We start from the raw sequence: 17,779 nt of genomic DNA on the forward strand, positions 1-17,779 counted from the left end.
TCAAACACTCAAAACATGTCTCCAGTCCATCAAAGCATGTGCTTATAAATCCTTTGCTCAGCTGATGTATTCTGTTGAAACAACCAGCTTTTCACTGACAGTAACAGATTCTAGACCAGCACAATAATACCATAATGCACTCAAGAAGAGCTTGAGAATTCACAATTTAAATACATTATTTCACAGAGCAAAAGAATGGGCATTCATTTACAATGCCTTTCCTTGCTGCTATTTTCAATTGGCTAAATCCACATACAAATTAATGACCTATCACAACGTCTGTTGAGGATACAGCATCAAAAACTAAAGCACCGAAGAACCTACATATAAAATACAAATGCAATTTCATTATAGACCATTCAAATTTTTCAGAAATTGATATTAGGTGCACATTACTACCTGCATTTGTTCCTCTCTGCTAGGCATCATTGAAGCTCAGCAGAACTGAGGTATTTACTTAAATGATTAGAACTTGACTTTTAGTACAATGATAAATGGAAGCAATAAATAACAACAGCTTTCTTTAGCAGTTGCCAATATGTATTTTGCAGCTCTTCATACACTATCTACTAATCTCCTTTAGCATCAGGTAATTCAAATTCCTTTATCATTTTCTGATACCTGTATTCATGACACTGTGGCTTTATTTTAATCCCAGACAAAAGCACATTAAGAAGGAACTGTGATTAGCAGAATATTGCTAACCAGAAACAATCCTCCCTAAACTCAACTTCATAAATTCAAGACACAAGCAAGCATAACCACAGAGGGCAGAATTCAGCTCTACACTGCAAAACCTAAGTGAAAGTTTTACAGGTAATTGAGAGTAGAACCAGGGTTTGATTCACTTTGCCAGCATGCTGGTGCCTAATAATCACTTGAGCTGTTCTACTGCTTGTGAGACATCTGTGTGTAGATGACAGAGAACCTACAGAAGACCTGTGTCCTGCTGAAAAAGCAGTCAGAGGTCAGACAGGATCACCCAGCCATTTTAAGCCCAGAAAACTCGATGTAGGCAAGTGCCTGATGGCTTGGCTACCTGTCTTGGTTTGGAAGACAGGTGTCTGCTAAGCAAGGCAGGAGCCTCCCTTGGAATGAAAAATGTAAACCCCCTCCCTCAGTTATTGTAATTTTGAAATTAAGGGGCTCTCAGGCAAAGATATGAGAATAGGAATACCATTTTTTTACTGGTGTGTAATAAAGCAAACAAACAACAACAACCACAGCATTAACACCAACCAGAGCAGGATCCCAGCGACCCTTCTGTGCCGTGGGCATTTCCCGGGTGCAGTTCCGGGCACGGCCTACAGGGGGCGCTGGTGGCTCCCGGCCGGGCGGGGGCGGTGATTCCTCCAGGCCAGCAGGGGGCGCTGTGGGCAGGGCTGGGGCAGAGCGCGGTGACGGCGGCTGGGCCCAGACGGGAAGAGATGGGAGAGAGGCCTTGGTTTATAAACCCTGGGGCAGCTGATCCCAGTGCCCAGGTGGGAAGGGATGGAGGAGAGGCCTTGGTCTATAAACCCTGGGGCAGCCGATCCCAGTGCCCAGGTGGAAAGGGATGGAGGAGAGGCCTTGGTTTATAAACTCCTGGGGCAGCCGATCCCAATGCTCCAGCAGGACCCTGAGGAGCACCAAGCTGCAATGGCAGGATGTCTCGGCAGGCAGGGGGTGCAGGGCTGCAGTGCAGAGAAAATGGAGCCGAAGCAGCAGCGGGGTTGGGGCAGCAGCGGCCTGGCTCTGAGCGGGACAGGGAGAGGCGAGCTCAGGATCCCGAACACCCCAGCAGATGGGGATAGGTCCCTCTTTCAGTGGGGTGAGCATTAATGAGGTGGCTACTCAGTGGCTGCTCTCACAGGCAGAGGCTCACCCCACAGCAGAAGAAGCAGGACCAAGCTGCTCTCCGGTGGCAGCAGCAAATTCCCTTCCCCAAGCAGCAGCTCTGACCTTCTCCTCCGAAGCTGAGATAGAGAAAGAGCCAGCAGCTGCCCCAGCCCCTGCCCAATTCCCGATGGATCTTTGCCCCTCAGAGAGAAATCCTCAGGTAAGAGAAGTGAAACCAGATGCCCATGCCCTCCTCCCCGAGTTTGGCCACCTCTTTTGTTTTCTGAAGTATGCAGTCATTAGCATTTTCTAGCAACTTATGGGAAAAGTTCTGTAAAAGAGAACAAAAGGAAAGAAACCTAATGCCCAACGCTACCACAGACTGACATCATATCCTAAGGCTCTGACCACTCCTGGATTACTGCAGAAACACTTGACTGGCCCTGCCATAGCCAGATTAGGTCTGCCAAGGCCGTTGGTCCTTTCGCCCTACTGCAGTCTGACAGGCTAAGCCAGATGTGTGTAGTTGAGTGTTTCATTGCACATTCTGTGGCACATCCCTGCTCTTGAATCTATGCTTATCCATCACCTGATGAAGTGCAAAGTAAAATGGAGCTGTCTGTATAAGTGTGATATGCATTTGGTCCAGACTTGATTTGGGGAAAAGCAGCCCCAGGGAATAAAAGAAACTACATCTCTCATGAAGAAGCAAAAATTCAGTAACAATTTCACAGACCACCTCACTTTTGCCTCAGCATAATTCCTCCAGTGTACCATATAGCTAAAATTAAATGAAATGCTGTCTTGTATGTTTAACACTCAGTTATTAAATATATCATCTTAAGTTCAAGCATAAACTCGCTGACTAAAGTAAGACTAAATTTAGTCTTACTAAATTTCAGTAAGACTAAATTTAAACCCAGACCCTTGTAGCTGCGGATCTGACCCTCCAAGGGTGCAAAATCCTGAGCAGCATTTGTTAGTATCCATGCTGCATGTAAGAGCTTTCACAGACATGTACACCATTAACAGTGTTTCACTGGAAGCTCAGGGTATAATAACTTAAATACAGTTATTTGATGCACTGAACACTTCTTTATCCTGCTGACAGAGAGCTCCCTGCTCTCCCCCTCTCTGAAACTGCCACAGGAGGCAGGAAAAGAGGCAGCAAGGACAGAACAGGGAACTCAGTGTCACTCTGCTACCCATCCTGTGTGAGCAAGGACCACTCAACGAGTCCCTTCTTTCAACACCCAGCACACTTGACACCAACCTATTCACACAAAACACGACCAGTGCAGTTGCACATCAAAAAGATGAAGAGATTTGATGAGTTTCTTAACTATTTAGCAAGATTGTTTATGTAACAGGATGACAACAGAAAATAATTAGGTGTATGGGAAGCTAACACAGGACAACTTCCTCAGCAAAATTACATCTCAGGTTAGTCATAGAAGTGATGATTTGTAAAATTATTTTCCTGAAACCTTGATATTTTAGAATATTTTAAAGATTCCTTTTTTAATTGCTTTCACTTTTAAACAACAGCACTTAGCTAAAATAAACTATATTTTCTTAAGGAAATTTAATATCCACTGCAACTGCTGTTGTTGCCAAAGTTTTATAGTTTTGCTGGAAATGTAAGGAAAGCCCTTGCCTATTTGATCAGAATGCCAGGCAGGAATGAGCCTCACTTGACAGATCTACAGATCTTGGTCACTGTCTATTTTTAATCCTAGAAGTCACTGAGATAAAAATTATGTTTAAAAAAACAGAACAAATGAGAGTAGAATAGAAAAGAGCATTCACCCAGATGAGCTTGTTTTCAGAAATGAGAAAGAGAGGAAGAAGGCACGCTGTTATAAACACTACATTCTGTAATGCCTTTCAGATATGTATCTGTTTCTCGTACACAGCTCAGTATTTTACCAAATCTCCTTCCTTCAGAAAGTTGCTTTAGAACCTTCCTGCTCTAATAGTTAGAAACCACCTTGTATTTTTCAACCTGAAGTGATTTATATCCAGATAATTTCTATTTCTTCTTGTACCACTTTTAGCCATGAGTTTAGAATCATTAGTTTTCACTCTACAGTCCATGCATTCCAGAGAGTTCATAAACTACTTCTGAGATTTTTAAAGTGTCGTGAAGCAAAATAGGCCAACAGGCTGTGATTTGTTCTAACAATGCTACATGACATGTAACCAAATCAAGTCAAAGAAAAAATCAGTGACTCAGGCAGTTCTTTTATTTTCCTCTTGTTCTTAGCCTTTCCAGGTGTTTTAGTCAGCACAGACATCTTATCTACATTTAGACATTACATTAAACTAACCAAGCTTTCCTAGTTTTCCCAAGACATGTCACCGCTCATTAGTTTTTCTTTTTGAAGCTCCTCATTCAGAACTGCACATCAGTGTCCAGAATCCCATAAGAAATATCACAATGCATCCTTAATTATGTCAGCATTGCCCTGAATCAGCTGGAAATAGTTCACAAGGCATGTGCCAGGACCTTGTATGTCCTGTCCAGAGCAGTATCACATTGCCATCCCACTGCCATCCTTTGGTGAACAGGTCGTCTCTTCCCTCACAGAATCATGGACTGGGTGACTCTGGAAGGCACCACTGGAACTCCATCCAGTCCAACCTCCCTTCTCCAGCAGGGCCCCCTAGATCAGGTTACTCAGGATTGTGACCTGATGGCTTTTGAGTATCTCCACTATTACCCACCCTGAGCTGCATGGCCTTTCCCTGTGCCAGCACTGTCCCCTTGCTCCCCAAGGCTGACAAATGGCCAAATGTCACTTGGTGAGCCACACTAACGTGGTGCTGCCACACTGACCGAGGAATCCGATCAAATACAAATGTCTGACAGGAACTAAACACAAGTGACTGTGACTGGTAAGACATCTGCATGTTTGGAATGTTTTGGACTATAATTTTCTACTGTAATGACCAGGTATTGCAATTTCAACCTTTTTATTTTAATGATGGTCTAATATAACTTCACCAGTAATAGGAAGGCTAAATGCTAAGATACAGCACCCAAGTAATAATTAACTTTCTTCAGAGGAATATAAAGCTATAAGGGTGAATAATTTTATTTTGATGGAAAGTCTAATACTTTTCTCACAAAATTAATCTTGAAACTTTGAATTAACTCTTTGTGAAATTACACTAAATGTCTCTTAAGTATATGCACTCAGTGCATAACAGTTTTATAATGTTCAAAGATGTATTAGCCAAGCTGAAGATATCTGTGGGAAATCTGATTTTGAAACAGTCTACATCAGACAGGAGTCTCATTTATGATTTTTAGGCTCATGGGTAACATTCTTCCACTGTCTCTAAGTGAAAATCTTTTTTTATGGTTTGTTCTACATTTTTGATCACTTCTTCCTCTTGCCAAAGGTTACAAATATCTGTCTTTTTCAAGGTGATTACTAAGTCTTGTTTCAAAGATAACTTCATTTCATGTAAATTGTTATCCAGAGATTATTTGTTGTCAATTTAGCAAAGCAAATCAGAAATTTATACTATGGCACTAAGTTGGAGGTTTAAATTGGTTTAAATTAAAGGACTACTTCCATGCTACCTTAACTTTCCTGCATAGTTAATTCTTGAGCTCCTAATTTTGAGACTTGGCTACATATTGGTTATGTCTACACAGATAAATGAAGCAGTACCAGGGAGCATTCCCAGGCATTGAAACTCGACTGCTTGCACTATTAAATTGTTAGAATTGTCCCTCAGCATGTGTCACAGGAGTGTTTTTAGTCTGTTCCATCTAACAATCTTCCAAAATATTGCCAGGGCACAGTTTGCAAGTTAGGACATGCCAGGAATGGTTCCCAGCAGAATGAGTCTAGTGACCCAGTTTTAGAAGATAAAAAATGCAATAGTATGGACACTGGCCAGTGTGCCAGCTGACTCTACAGCAGAGGGGGGGACTCTGAACCCACTTAATTTGTGGGTACAGGCACAGCAACCATATCTCTCTGTTGGGCCCTGGCAAGCTGTACAGAAATGTCTCTCCAAGAGGCACAGGATCATTTATGTCAGTGTTTCATGCTTTCAAGCTGTTACATCTGGGCAAAACAACCCTCTCCATGGCCCTTGCCCCCATCAAGAAACTCCGTGGAGCTGAGGAGCATTCACCTGCCACAGCCACTGCAGAAGCCTGTTATTCCACAGGGGCAGGCAAAAGGTCAAACTGGAGGGAGAGACATTGCTAAAATCTTCCCTGATCTTAAGGGACCTTGTCCTATTTTATTCACACTTCTGCTGCACCCAAGGTTCACCATGACCAATAAACTACAGTAGGTTGCAGAGCTACAGTCTAGCACAGCAGAACAAGACACATCTTGGCCATGGTAATTGCATGAGATCACTCACCTTACTCAGTCAGCTTCTGCAAAGCTGAAGGCACATGACTTTTGGCTTCTAGAAGGAAACTAAAGAACCTCCCAAGGTTTCACAAATAGCGTTTTCTGAACCTCTGAACTCAGAATATCTGTCTCTGACCTTGCAAGTACAGCATGTCTAGTTTTCTTCTCTATAAACTTTTCCTTTTGAAAGATAACCAGAAAAATAAAGAAAGTAGAATGTGTGGCAACTCATCAGCTGTTTGTAATAATTTATTTCAAACAGTTTATTCCATAGCTTTCTCCTTCTGATGCACTCTCAATTACTTGATTGAATAATATTCTCTGAAATAGCACATGATGTGCTTGTGTCAAAGAGGCTCTCCACAGACGCCATCAGCTACCTTTTAAAATCAATGAAATTCATAAATTTGCATCTGGCTTCTCAAGGAGAAAATAAAAGAACCTTTTCCCCTGGTAAGTATGACCTTCTTATTCTAAGGCCAGCTTGTTTCGAGTCTTCTGCATCTTTGAATGCCAATATGAAGATGGATAATATCTTTCTTAGAATAGACAGATCTTCAAGTCTATTATATTGCCTTTTTTAAGGATTCTAGTCATAATTCTGTCTTTGTAACTGGGAGCTGCACACTGTTCCACATAGCAGTGCATATTCTAGCTATTCACTGTCATGCTGCTGCCATTGCATTTTTAACAGTGCTGATAGCAGCCGATGTTATCGAATTCTGCAGATTTTCCAGGCTATAGCCTTGTTCGTGTTTTTATTTCTTTCACCATTTTTGAGCAAAAATGTTTTTTATTTTTTCCTTTGTAATGCCTCCATATTGTGACCCTGCCATTCCTCACAGCTGGATCTTGTTAGTTTTCAAATATTGAGTCCACACCATCTGATCATACCACAGATTTTCTGTTCTGATATGCTTGTTGTCCTTATGTTTGCAAGATCAAAGCTAATGCTGTTTATACCACAGTGCTAAAAAGGTTCACTTCACGAAAGGTAAAATAACCTTCATGTTTGAAATCTAGCCTTCTTTTCTTCCATGCCTTTTTACTGATAATATCTGTATATTTCCCTCTTCCTGGCTTCATTTTAGCGTACAGCAATTTTCTTCATTAAACTTTTAGAAGGAATCCCTGAAAGAACTCGGCAGCAGCTGTATCCTATGCCAGAGATGTTTCTTCAGCTGCAAAAAAATAGAGCTGCTCTGACACCAGCCACTTTCCAAAACCTCACTCCCATCTCTCTTTCCTAACCATATCCAACTTCTCAGCTCCCCACATTTCAATAGGTAATATTCTCCTCTTTTAAACTCTCACCCAGTTTCTTTCTCACCTTCTTTCTTCCCTCACACATGCTTTTTCCACTGAAATTTATTCATCCTCAAATAGCCTGGATACCTTTACGCATTTCCTTTTATATCTTACTATTCTGTTATCTTACTGTTTTTCGAACAATGGACCACAGCCCCCAGGATGTTCATAAAAGGCAATTGGGAGAGTTATAAGATGCTGAAATTTTTATTACACTCTAAACCAAAAGAAAATATCTCTTCTCCATTCCCAAAACACCTTTATCCTTCAAAAAACAAGTTTTTCTACCAAAATCTCAAATCACTAATAAAAATAAAAGATACTCACTTCTTACATGATACATTTTAGACAGGTTCTCTCTGGGATAAAGACAGATGTGGCTGTGTGATTTTGAGCCTGATGACCAATTTCAAGCAAATTTGACTGATGCTACAAGTCTTCAAGACACTAAACTGCAAGTTTTGTGCAAAAGCTGGAAGTAGAAAGAATCCCAATTTCCCACCAGTAGAAAGACAGGGATAGTTTATCCTTTAACAAATCTAGATGGCGACTTGAGTACATAAACCAACAAATAGATTTCTGCCAGGTATAGTACATGCTGTGCCTTTGTCAACTACAGAGATAGGGAGCCTGTGAAGAACTTTAGAAAGTTTAGCTGCTAAAGGCATGACATCATGGGATGCAGGAGAGAATTTTTGGTACTGTAGGCACAGATTATTTGGGGAAAGAAATTACTTAGAGATACTGAGCACAGCATTTCTCCCTCATTTCCACTGTTCACGTGACACACCTTTTACTTTCATTTTTATAGTCAAACATGCAGTATATGAAAATGTTTACTTCAGTGTAATGAAACCAAAAAAGCTACACAGCCCCATCACACAAAACACCCAAACACCCAAAACTTCCCACTAAAACCTTCAGGTAATTTTTCCAACCTACCCAGCTAACCTTCTGACTCACACTAGGACACAAGCACTTCCCAATGGCAATACTCATCACAGCCAGTGTGACAGCAGCAGAGCACAGGCTACCGTGGGGCATTCCCAGGCAAGGATGAAGGAGGCTCTAGGGATCTCTTTTAAACCCAATGGGAAACTTTCCTCTGGAACTGAACATACAGAAAATCAGGCAGCATTATTTCTCCTTTGGGAAAAAGAAGAACATGCACCAGGCCTGCTTGAATTAATGTCCTCATAGGCTTGATGAGACACTCCATTTGTTGGCACTTGGCTCTTTCCCTGCTCCCTGCCTGCCTGCACAGCTCCAGCATCCCATTTCCCAAAAATGCAGAGGCAATACTCATCATACCATGGTCAGAGCCTTCAAGAACCCTGATTTTTCAGAATTTTCTCCCTGATAGTCCAACGTTCACTACTGTTCAGAGACCACTAAATAACTTTTGTCACCTCACCCCACAGGTGCCATGGAGATGCTAAGGCTTTTATTAAAATCAGCATCAATTATGAAAGTCAAGCTCAAAAACTTGCTTAATATACCTGGACTTGTCTTCCTGTCCCTTTTGCCTCCCATATGTCTTCCCACATTATGTGTGGAGTATGTAGTGGCAACAAAAGCTGACAGCACTCTTGGTTAGGGTCCTTTGCTTCTGGTGAGTTAGTAAAGACAATTAACAAATGAAAAATGTAACTTAAAAGGTTACAAATGTACATGTACAAATTACCTCATGGCTAATGCAAATTTCTGCAACTTCAGCTTCCAAACACAGCATTTGTCAAGCTAAGGAGCACTGCATGACTTGAAATCTTCCCCTGTAGGTCCTCATATGCCATCATCTGTCAATTTTTAATCTTCTTTTGAATAGCAAGAAAATTCATCCTTTTAGCTCTTCTTCTTTCATTTATTTAAATCAGTACTGAGATCCTTTCTATTTTATACTTGAAAGGGCATCTTGAAAGATATTTGACCTAGACAGAACAGGCATGGGAACCACTACGGGCAAAGGAATCCAAATTTTGCATACACATTTAGGGACAGCACTGGATTTTTTTCACTGCAGTTGGGAGCTCACATGCAGATGTCCATTTACTACAGTCTGCAATTTCACTTCTAAGTAACTGTTTTCCATAACACATAATTTCATAATTCTCCCATTAGTAGGATGCCTCCTACATTTTTTGAAGCAGGAACTGAACCTGGCAATGGATGCAAAGAGTAACAAGAAGCACCTCTAGAGGTGTATTAACCAGAAAAGAAAGGTCAAAGAAGATGTACCCCCAATAAGCAATGCTGAAAAACTGGTAATAATTGACAAGGAGAAGGCTGAAGTACTCAACGACTTTTTTTTGCCTCAGCCTTCAGTGGCAACATTTCTGCCCACACCTCTTGAAAGTGTGGACTGCAGGGTGGGGACTGGGGGCGCAAAATGCTTCTGACTGCAAGTACACACCAGGTTCATGACCACCAGCCTGAACATATGTAAATCTATAGGAACTAATGTGATGCATCCCAGAGTCCTGAGGGAATTGGCTGGTATAGTTGCCAAGCCACTCTCCCTGATACCTGAAAAGTCATAGGAGTCAGGTGAAGTCCCAGGTGGCTGGAAAATGGAAAACATTGTACCCATCTTAAAAAGGGTAGAAAGGAGGATCCTGCGAACTACTAACCTGTCAGCTTCTGTGCCTGGACAAGGGAAGGGCTATGGATGTCACTTATCTGGACTTCTGTGAAGCCTTTGACGTGGTCCCCCAATTCTCTAAATTGAATTCTGTCCCTAAATTGAATGTCCCTCTGCTCTGCTCTGCTCTGGTGAGACCCCACCTGCAGTGCTGCATCCAGCTCTAGGGTCCCCTAGACAGGAAGGACATGAACCTTTTGAAGAAAGCCCAGAGAAGGGCCATGAAAGTAATTAGAGGGATAGAGCACCTCTCCTATAAGGAAAGGTGAAGGAAAAGTTCAGAGAACTGTGATTGTTCAGCCTGGAAGGTTTTGGGGTGACCTAATTGTGGACTTCCAGTCCTAAAGGGAGCCTACAAGAAGGATGGCAAGGAACTATTTACAAGGGAACATAGTGACAGAACAGGAGAAATTAATTCAAACTGAAACTAAGAAGTAAGTTTAGATTAGATATTGGGAAGAAATACTTTGCTATGACGGTGGTGAAACTCTGAAAGAGGCTGCATAGAGAAGCTCTGGATGCCCCATCCCTGGGAGTGTCCAAGGCCAGGCTGGATGGGGCTCTGAGCAACCTGGTGTATTGGAAGGTGTCCCTGCTCATAGCAGGGGTGCTGGAGCTGATGATCATTCCAACCCAGGCCATTCTATAGTTCTGTGATTCCATGATTCTGATTCTTAGAAGTTTTACACTGCATTCGGTGTATTAAAATACAGGTTGTAGAAATAAGCCCATGTTATTATGACATCCAAATCAGTCTATGCAATTAGCTATCCTTACTATAATTTACTAGACAAATAACTATCATTTGTTAAACAAATAATTTTTATGCCACCTGCAAAGTGCAGAAGCCATAAATGTAAATTACTCTCTCAATAAATTTTTAAGGATGCTGAGGCTACGAACAAGATCCTTGTCTGACTCCATGAGATACCCTATTCAAATACTGGTGCAAGGCTGGGGTTTTTTCCTAGCCTTCTGGAATTTACCCCTATACCAAGATCTGTCAAATAGCAGTAACAAACACTCCAAGAGCATCAAGGTCAAGCCTTTTAAGACTCTTACATAAAAGTCACCTGGTCCTGCAGACTGATCTCAAGCATAAAGGCAAACAACACAGTTGCAATGAAGAATTTCTCCTTTTCATTCTGAAACAATTTCCTATTTTAAACAAACTTTTAATTGTGGCATGTAATAACCTCTTCATTATGGTGCTTTGGCCTCAAAGATCTGACAGTTGAGTGATAGGAAACCAGTTTTAAAAACTAGTTTAAAACAAATCCAGGGAAAACCTGGGGAACCCCAGAAAGACCAACACCTGCACCACATAAATCAGTAGAACTATGAAAGAAACAGTATATGTCAGCATGTGTACAAACATGACATATTTGGGTGATGAAAGGACGTGAAGTAAGACCAATGCACCTATTTAAAGTAATTTTTTCACAAAACTACTAGAGTTCTCCAAAGAAGTAAAAAATAATGTGTACTATGGTTTTCGTTAACAATGTTTACTTGGATTTCCAAAAGGCATTTGATGAATCTATCATTCATAAGTCTTAAAAAATCTAGACTCCCAGAGGATAAAAATAAATGCCCTTGCAAGGATAAATAATTGGAAACAGATGGTAGGACACTACTGTCAATTTTTCAAGTGGAGAGAGGTCAATGGTGGAATCCTGCAGGGATCTGTGCTGGAACTTGGGAGCTACTCTCTTATTTATAAATGAGCTGGAAAACAGGATAAATTGTGAAGTGAAAAACTTAGCTGCTGATACTCATTCAGGGTAGATATGATAAGGGTTGACTGTGAAGAAAGACTTTACAATATTGAGTGACTAGGCAGTAAAAAGTCAAATTAAAGTCAGTGTAGATAAATATGAAGTCATTTCTTAAAGGGGGGGAAAAAACCTAACTACACAATACTATGTGCCCCAAGGTGATTATTACAACTTCAGGACTGAGATCTTGGGGTTATAATAGGCAGCTGTGTGAAAACCTCAGCCCACTGTTCACTAACAGGGAAACACTGTGTATTAGTAGTTAGTAGGAAAGGAACAGAGAACAAAAGACAGAATTTTATTAAGTCACTGTATGAATGGCTGGTTTGTCTGTCTTGAATATTGTGTGTAGGTCTGGTCCCACGGACTCTGAAGAGATACAGTAGACTGGAAAAGGCTATAGGCAGGGCAGCAGAGATGATCACAAGTTCGGTACAAACTAACTAAGAACTGACTAAGCCAAAGGTCTCAAAACCAGGTAACTGAGGGGATACAGCAAATGTGTAATCAGAACCAGGACTGGGAATGTGTCTCCAAGTTCCCTGTTCACAGCCTCTTCCAATGCATGAGCTGAGAGTATCAAATGAAATGGGCTGGCACAACATTTAAAACACAAAGACCATTGAATTTTCACACAACACACATCAAGCTGTGGAACTCCTTGCTCTGGGGCATTGCAAATGCTAAAAGTTTACACAGGTTCAAAATGTGACCAAAGTCTCAAAAACAAAATCCAGCAAGTGCCAACACCAAGATCCAAGCAAATGCCAAGATCCATCTGAGGAAGCCCCTGAGTAAAAGTGCTGAAGAACCAAAAACATGGAGAGCAAAACAAGCTTTACCTGCTCTGATGTTTTCATAGGTCCATGTTACAGACCACTGTCAAAGATCACTGGATTGTGGTTTGCCAAAGTACAGAGCTTTTATGTTTTGTTCAATGGTCCTCTTACTGTGGGCATGCACTTAGGCATCTGTTGAAAAACCTATATATTGGTTTAATCTTATTTGTCCATGGGACACTTCTATGCCTTTCTTTTGCTTTCTTTACTTTATAACTTGAAACATCCTAGTAAAGGAAAAAAGTAATAACAAATATCTAATAGTGAAAAAAATCACAATGACAGAATGGAAATGTTTAAGTTACTTAACCTATAAAAGAATAGATCTCAAGAATTATCTTTATTTGTATGCAAACTTTAGGTGTAGAATAATAAAGAATAATCATACCTAATTCCTAATGATTTCAAGAGTTTGTGATCATGCAGCTGCTCAAATTAGGTGAATGTATATGCAACTGCTTGCACCTATGATTTTGCAATTGCAGAAGAGGAGGTTAGGGGATGGGAGAACAAGGCTGCCAACATTGGCTCTCAAAGTATCAAGTGTACCCTGACAGCATTATGCACATGCAACAAAAAAGGCAGTCTAAGCCATGGCTAAATCATAAGACCATCTAATCTATGCTGTACTCATGCACACACAGGAAATACATTTTTTCTTAGGATTTTTCTTCTTTATCATGTCATAGACATGTCTAGTCATAGACATTATTAGACAGCAACAAGGACTGAGAGTATATGTGCCCAAGATGCTGTTTGTCTTTTTCTTATTTAGAAATCACCTTTTCAAAACAAGAGCTATATCATGCGGACAGTTTATAATGACTCATGCAGGACAGACCGTGATCCAAATCTTTCTTCTAAAGACATCAGTTCCTAAGCTTTTATTTGCAATCCTAAACCAAGCATGATCCCACATCAGAAACCTGATTCTAACAAGATTTAAAAGTATTATATGACCTAACCTAATGCTAACACTATGAAGGTACATAACAGCAAGCAAAATCAAAGTTATATTCACATGCTTCTTTATTTCACTACTTCAGATTCAATTTTTTCCTGTACTACACAAAACTATATGCATATGTAGTTGACATTACTATATTGTTTTTTGTGAGAAGTATTTTAGGATTACTATTATCTATTACTTATACTCTCCGAACAGCAAACTAATAATAAAGGAAGTAGGTCATATAGCTCAGAGAAAATATATCATTATAACACTGCTGTCCTGCACATTTTACTCTAAGTTTTCCTTTCGTCCCACCACCTTTGTTTTCTTCAAAGGATGCAACCCAGAGCAATATGGACTTTCTGGTAGTTTTTTTTCCCTGAGGAAACTTTTTAAAGTAATACAGAATTGAACAGTGAGATAAATACTGAATTAAGGTAAAACATTCAACAAACAACAAAATCAGGTTCTTTCAACACCCAATATTGTTCTAGTCTTTCCAAGGCATTCATGTACAAATTGGGAAAGACAGCAAACAAACACTTGGCTATGCATGTATTCCCTTATAAATTTTGGAGGGAAGCCGTCTGAGAAGTGATTCTTCTCATAAAGCTCCTTTTGTTGACTTTTAATACCAACAGGGCATCTGCCAGCTTTGGAGATGACAAAAATTCTGTGTTGCTTTGCCTGAAAACGTATCCCCAGTCACACCTGCAGCGTGGTATAGACTGGGCTCCAGTAGATCAGTCACTTATGGTGGTTTTTTATCATTATTCACCTGTACAGAAACTCAGTAAAAGAATCAGATTCATTTTATCTTCCTTGCACTAGCACATCTGGGCATGAAAAAGTGCAACCATATAAATAAATGTTGATGTTGGAAAGTGAAAGGGATTTGGAAATTTTGATGTCCTACTGCATACTGGACATGAACAAAACATGCTGAAATGCATCAAAACAGTGAATATTCGTGGCACCTTTTAGCAGCAGAGCCATGGGAGGAGACAGCTGAAAGCAGAAGTCCTTGATGGAGCAGAGGAGACATCAGTCATGTGAAGATGAAACAGTTTGCTCAGCCCAGAGCCAAGGGACGTGAGTGTGTACGATTAACCAGACCATATCAGAATGCATGTTTTTGAATGGACAGAGGAGCCACCAGCATCAAAGGGGGCTCCCAGTACGGAGATAACGAACCCAAAACTAAACTCATTGGAACTAGGAAAAACCTACCAACCTCAAGTGCCTGCAGATCATTCCCCAAGTGACACAGAAAGAAATTACAAGGAAACTTCAGTGATAGAAAAAATGCATAATAGCACACAGAAACACATCATCAGAGAGAGAAATGGTTAAAGCTATTTCATACAAACCAGAGAAATCCACCAAGACTCATGGACTAGATGGCAAATTGAATAATGCTGAAGCTGTTCAGTAGAAAACTCAAAAGAATTTTTGCTCAGAAACTGAAATGAATGTAGGTCAATTAAGGGGACTGAAAAAGTGATTGTGAGCCCATTTTGCTGACATTTTGCTCTGTTTCCCTAACAGCTTATTCCTGCTTATTCCAAAACTTCTCAATTTCAGGGTTTTACCAGGAGGACGTGTAACAGGTGTGCTTTGATGTTAGCCTCCATTTTCCCCCAAATGATTGAAGAATTCATATTTTCTGTCTCACTAAAACTGCTTATATTACTATCTTAATTCTACAGACCATTATTTTCTTGTTACCCTCCCATCTGTACACAAATAACCAGTTCTCCACTAACTCAGAGGGAAAGCTGTGCTGGAAATGCAAAAAGGGATGTCCTGGTGTTTTCACTCTTTCTTACCATACGCTTTCCCCAGGGAGATACTGGAAGTGATGGGAAAAGTGAAATGAAGTCAGGACATCTTCTGAGACAAAATCAGCAACTGAAATGAATTCTTTTTCTTTGCACTCCTAACGCATAGTGGGAAATAAACCTTGTGGACAAGTGAAACAGACCCCAACCAAAACTCATGCATGCCACATCCAACGACCTCAGCTGCCCTTCCAGTTCACCAGCAAAAGACCTCGCCAACCCCTCCCCTGGAGCCGAAGGCTCTGCCTTGGCCAGGTGGAACTGTGGGACCGGGACTAAGCTTCAACAGGCGGGCAGCTGCCTTCACCCACCGTCGCCTGCTCGAATTGTCCTCACTGCCATTTTCTCCTGACCTTTACAAGAGACCACGCGCTGGAGGACACCCGCCCGCAGTCCCTGGAGCTGCCCACGGGTCGGTTCACAGACCGAAACCTGTCAGCTCCCCCGGGCAGGTCTCGGAGAGGTGCGAGGAGCTGCGGGCTGAGCCTGACTTGGCCCACGCCCAGTCGGGCGGCGGGGCGGCCCGGGGCAGGCACGGGCACCGCTCTGCGAAGCTGCCGATGTGTCGCGGCACCCCCGAGCATCCTCTCCTTGCCTGCCCCGGCGGGGCAACCCCGGGCCTCTCCCCCCGCCCCTCCCAGACCCTCATCCGACCCGGGAGCCGCTGGAGCCGCAAGTTTGTCCAGAGCCGCCCGTGCCACTCGTGCTGTGCCGGACAGGGCTGCGCGGGGCCCCCCAACACCCGGGACCGCTGCCTTCACTCACCCGAGGTCAGCTGCATCCAGGCGCAGATCTTGTAGACGGTGGCTGTGTTGCAGAAGAAGAAGAGGATGAAGCAGACTATGCAGGCGATGATGAGCATCATCGAGAGCCCGATGAAGAAGGACGCAGCTTTGAAGGCTCCCGAGGGCAGGCTGGAGAAGTCCGTGAAGCTGCCCCGGCAGGTGAGTTCCCGGCTGAAGCCGTTGCCGATGCAGTAGTGGAAGAGCCCGAAGTAGCCCGCCTGCGGGGTGTCCACGCCGTCCCCGATCCAGTACGGCTGGATGAAGCACACCACGTTGACGATGGCAAAGCAGATGGTGAAGATGGCCCAGAGCACGCCGATGGCCCGCGAGTTCCGCACGTAGTTGGTGTGGTAGATCTTGGCCGCCTCCTGAGCTGGGAGCATCCCCGCTGCTATCGCTCCTGACGAGCCTGCTCCTGTAGCCGCCGTCCCTGCAGCCGCTCCGGGCATCCTCGCTGAGAAGGTGCCCCCCTCCCCTTCCCCTTCCTCCTCCTCCTCCTCCTCCTCCTCCTCCTCCTCCTCCTTCTCCTCCTCCTCCTCCCCTCTCGCTCCGCTCGACGCGACGCGCTCCGCCGCCGCCGCTGCGTGCGAGAGCCGGCGAGCCCCTCTGCCGGGCTTCAGCGGCTCCGCGCCAGCACCAGCAGCCGCGGCAGCGGCGGCAGCACCGACACCGCCCGCCGCCGCCTATCGGGGCGCAGCGCGGCGCCGCCGGCCCCGCGCACCGCCCGCCCCGCAGCCCGCCCTCCGCCGCCGGGCGCCACCCGCACACCGCACAGGGCACACCGCGCACCGCTCACCGCACCCTGCACACCGCGCACCACACACTGCACAGCCCGCACGGCACACCGTGCACCGCGTGCGTCCCGCCGCCTGCGCGCCCACGGCGGGGGCACGGGCAGGGCCGGCCCCGAGGGGAGGTAGCGGCGGCAGGCGGGGGCGAACGGCCGCCCGCGCCCTTTCCCCGGGCGAGCCCTGTGCGCGGCTCTCCCCAGCCCGCGGGCACCTCTCCCGGCCGGGGCAGCGACTGCAGGGGAGACCCGCTCCCGACGCTGCTCATGCAGCGCTTCCGGGGAGACATGGTCAGGCTGCGGGTTTTAAAGTTTGGAACGTGCGCGTGGTGTCCCCGTGCCCGCACAAAACATCATCACGGCCTCTCCAGCCGGGGACGGCACCTGCTGGGTCCCCTGCGGCGGGTGAGCGGCAGTGCCCGCTGTGGCGCGGGGGGAACCGGAGGCGCTCGTCTCCAGGCTGAAGGGAAACCTCCGCGAGGCAAAGCCTGGAGCTCGGGGAAGCCAGGAATCGCCGGCGGCCGCTCCTGGCCTCGGGAGTGGGATGGCGGTCGCGGAGGAGAGCGCTGTGTGGGCACAGAGTAGCCGCGGGGATGCGGTGATGGCTGTGGGCGCGGGGCTGAGGGGGAGGAGAGAGGGAGAGGAGAG

General features: G+C 44.0%; 1 protein-coding gene across 5 annotated transcripts in view; it reads right to left on the bottom strand.

Annotated features, from left to right (window-relative positions):
• Window positions 1-16,807, bottom strand: part of LHFPL3 (LHFPL tetraspan subfamily member 3) — a 243,811-nt gene extending 227,004 nt beyond the window's left edge. For all 5 annotated transcript variants that reach the window (XM_088165843.1, XM_088165842.1, XM_014869028.2 and 2 more), the window contains exon 1: window positions 16,325-16,807. In XM_088165843.1, coding sequence (XP_088021969.1) covers window positions 16,325-16,793 — 469 coding nt within the window. In that variant the 5' untranslated portion in view covers window positions 16,794-16,807. The remainder of the gene's footprint in view (window positions 1-16,324) is intronic.
• Window positions 16,808-17,779: the final 972 nt, after the last annotated feature.

This window comes from Sturnus vulgaris, chromosome 5 (assembly GCF_052056855.1).
Source record: "Sturnus vulgaris isolate bStuVul1 chromosome 5, bStuVul1.hap1, whole genome shotgun sequence".
NCBI classification, from domain to species: Eukaryota; Metazoa; Chordata; class Aves; order Passeriformes; family Sturnidae; genus Sturnus; species Sturnus vulgaris.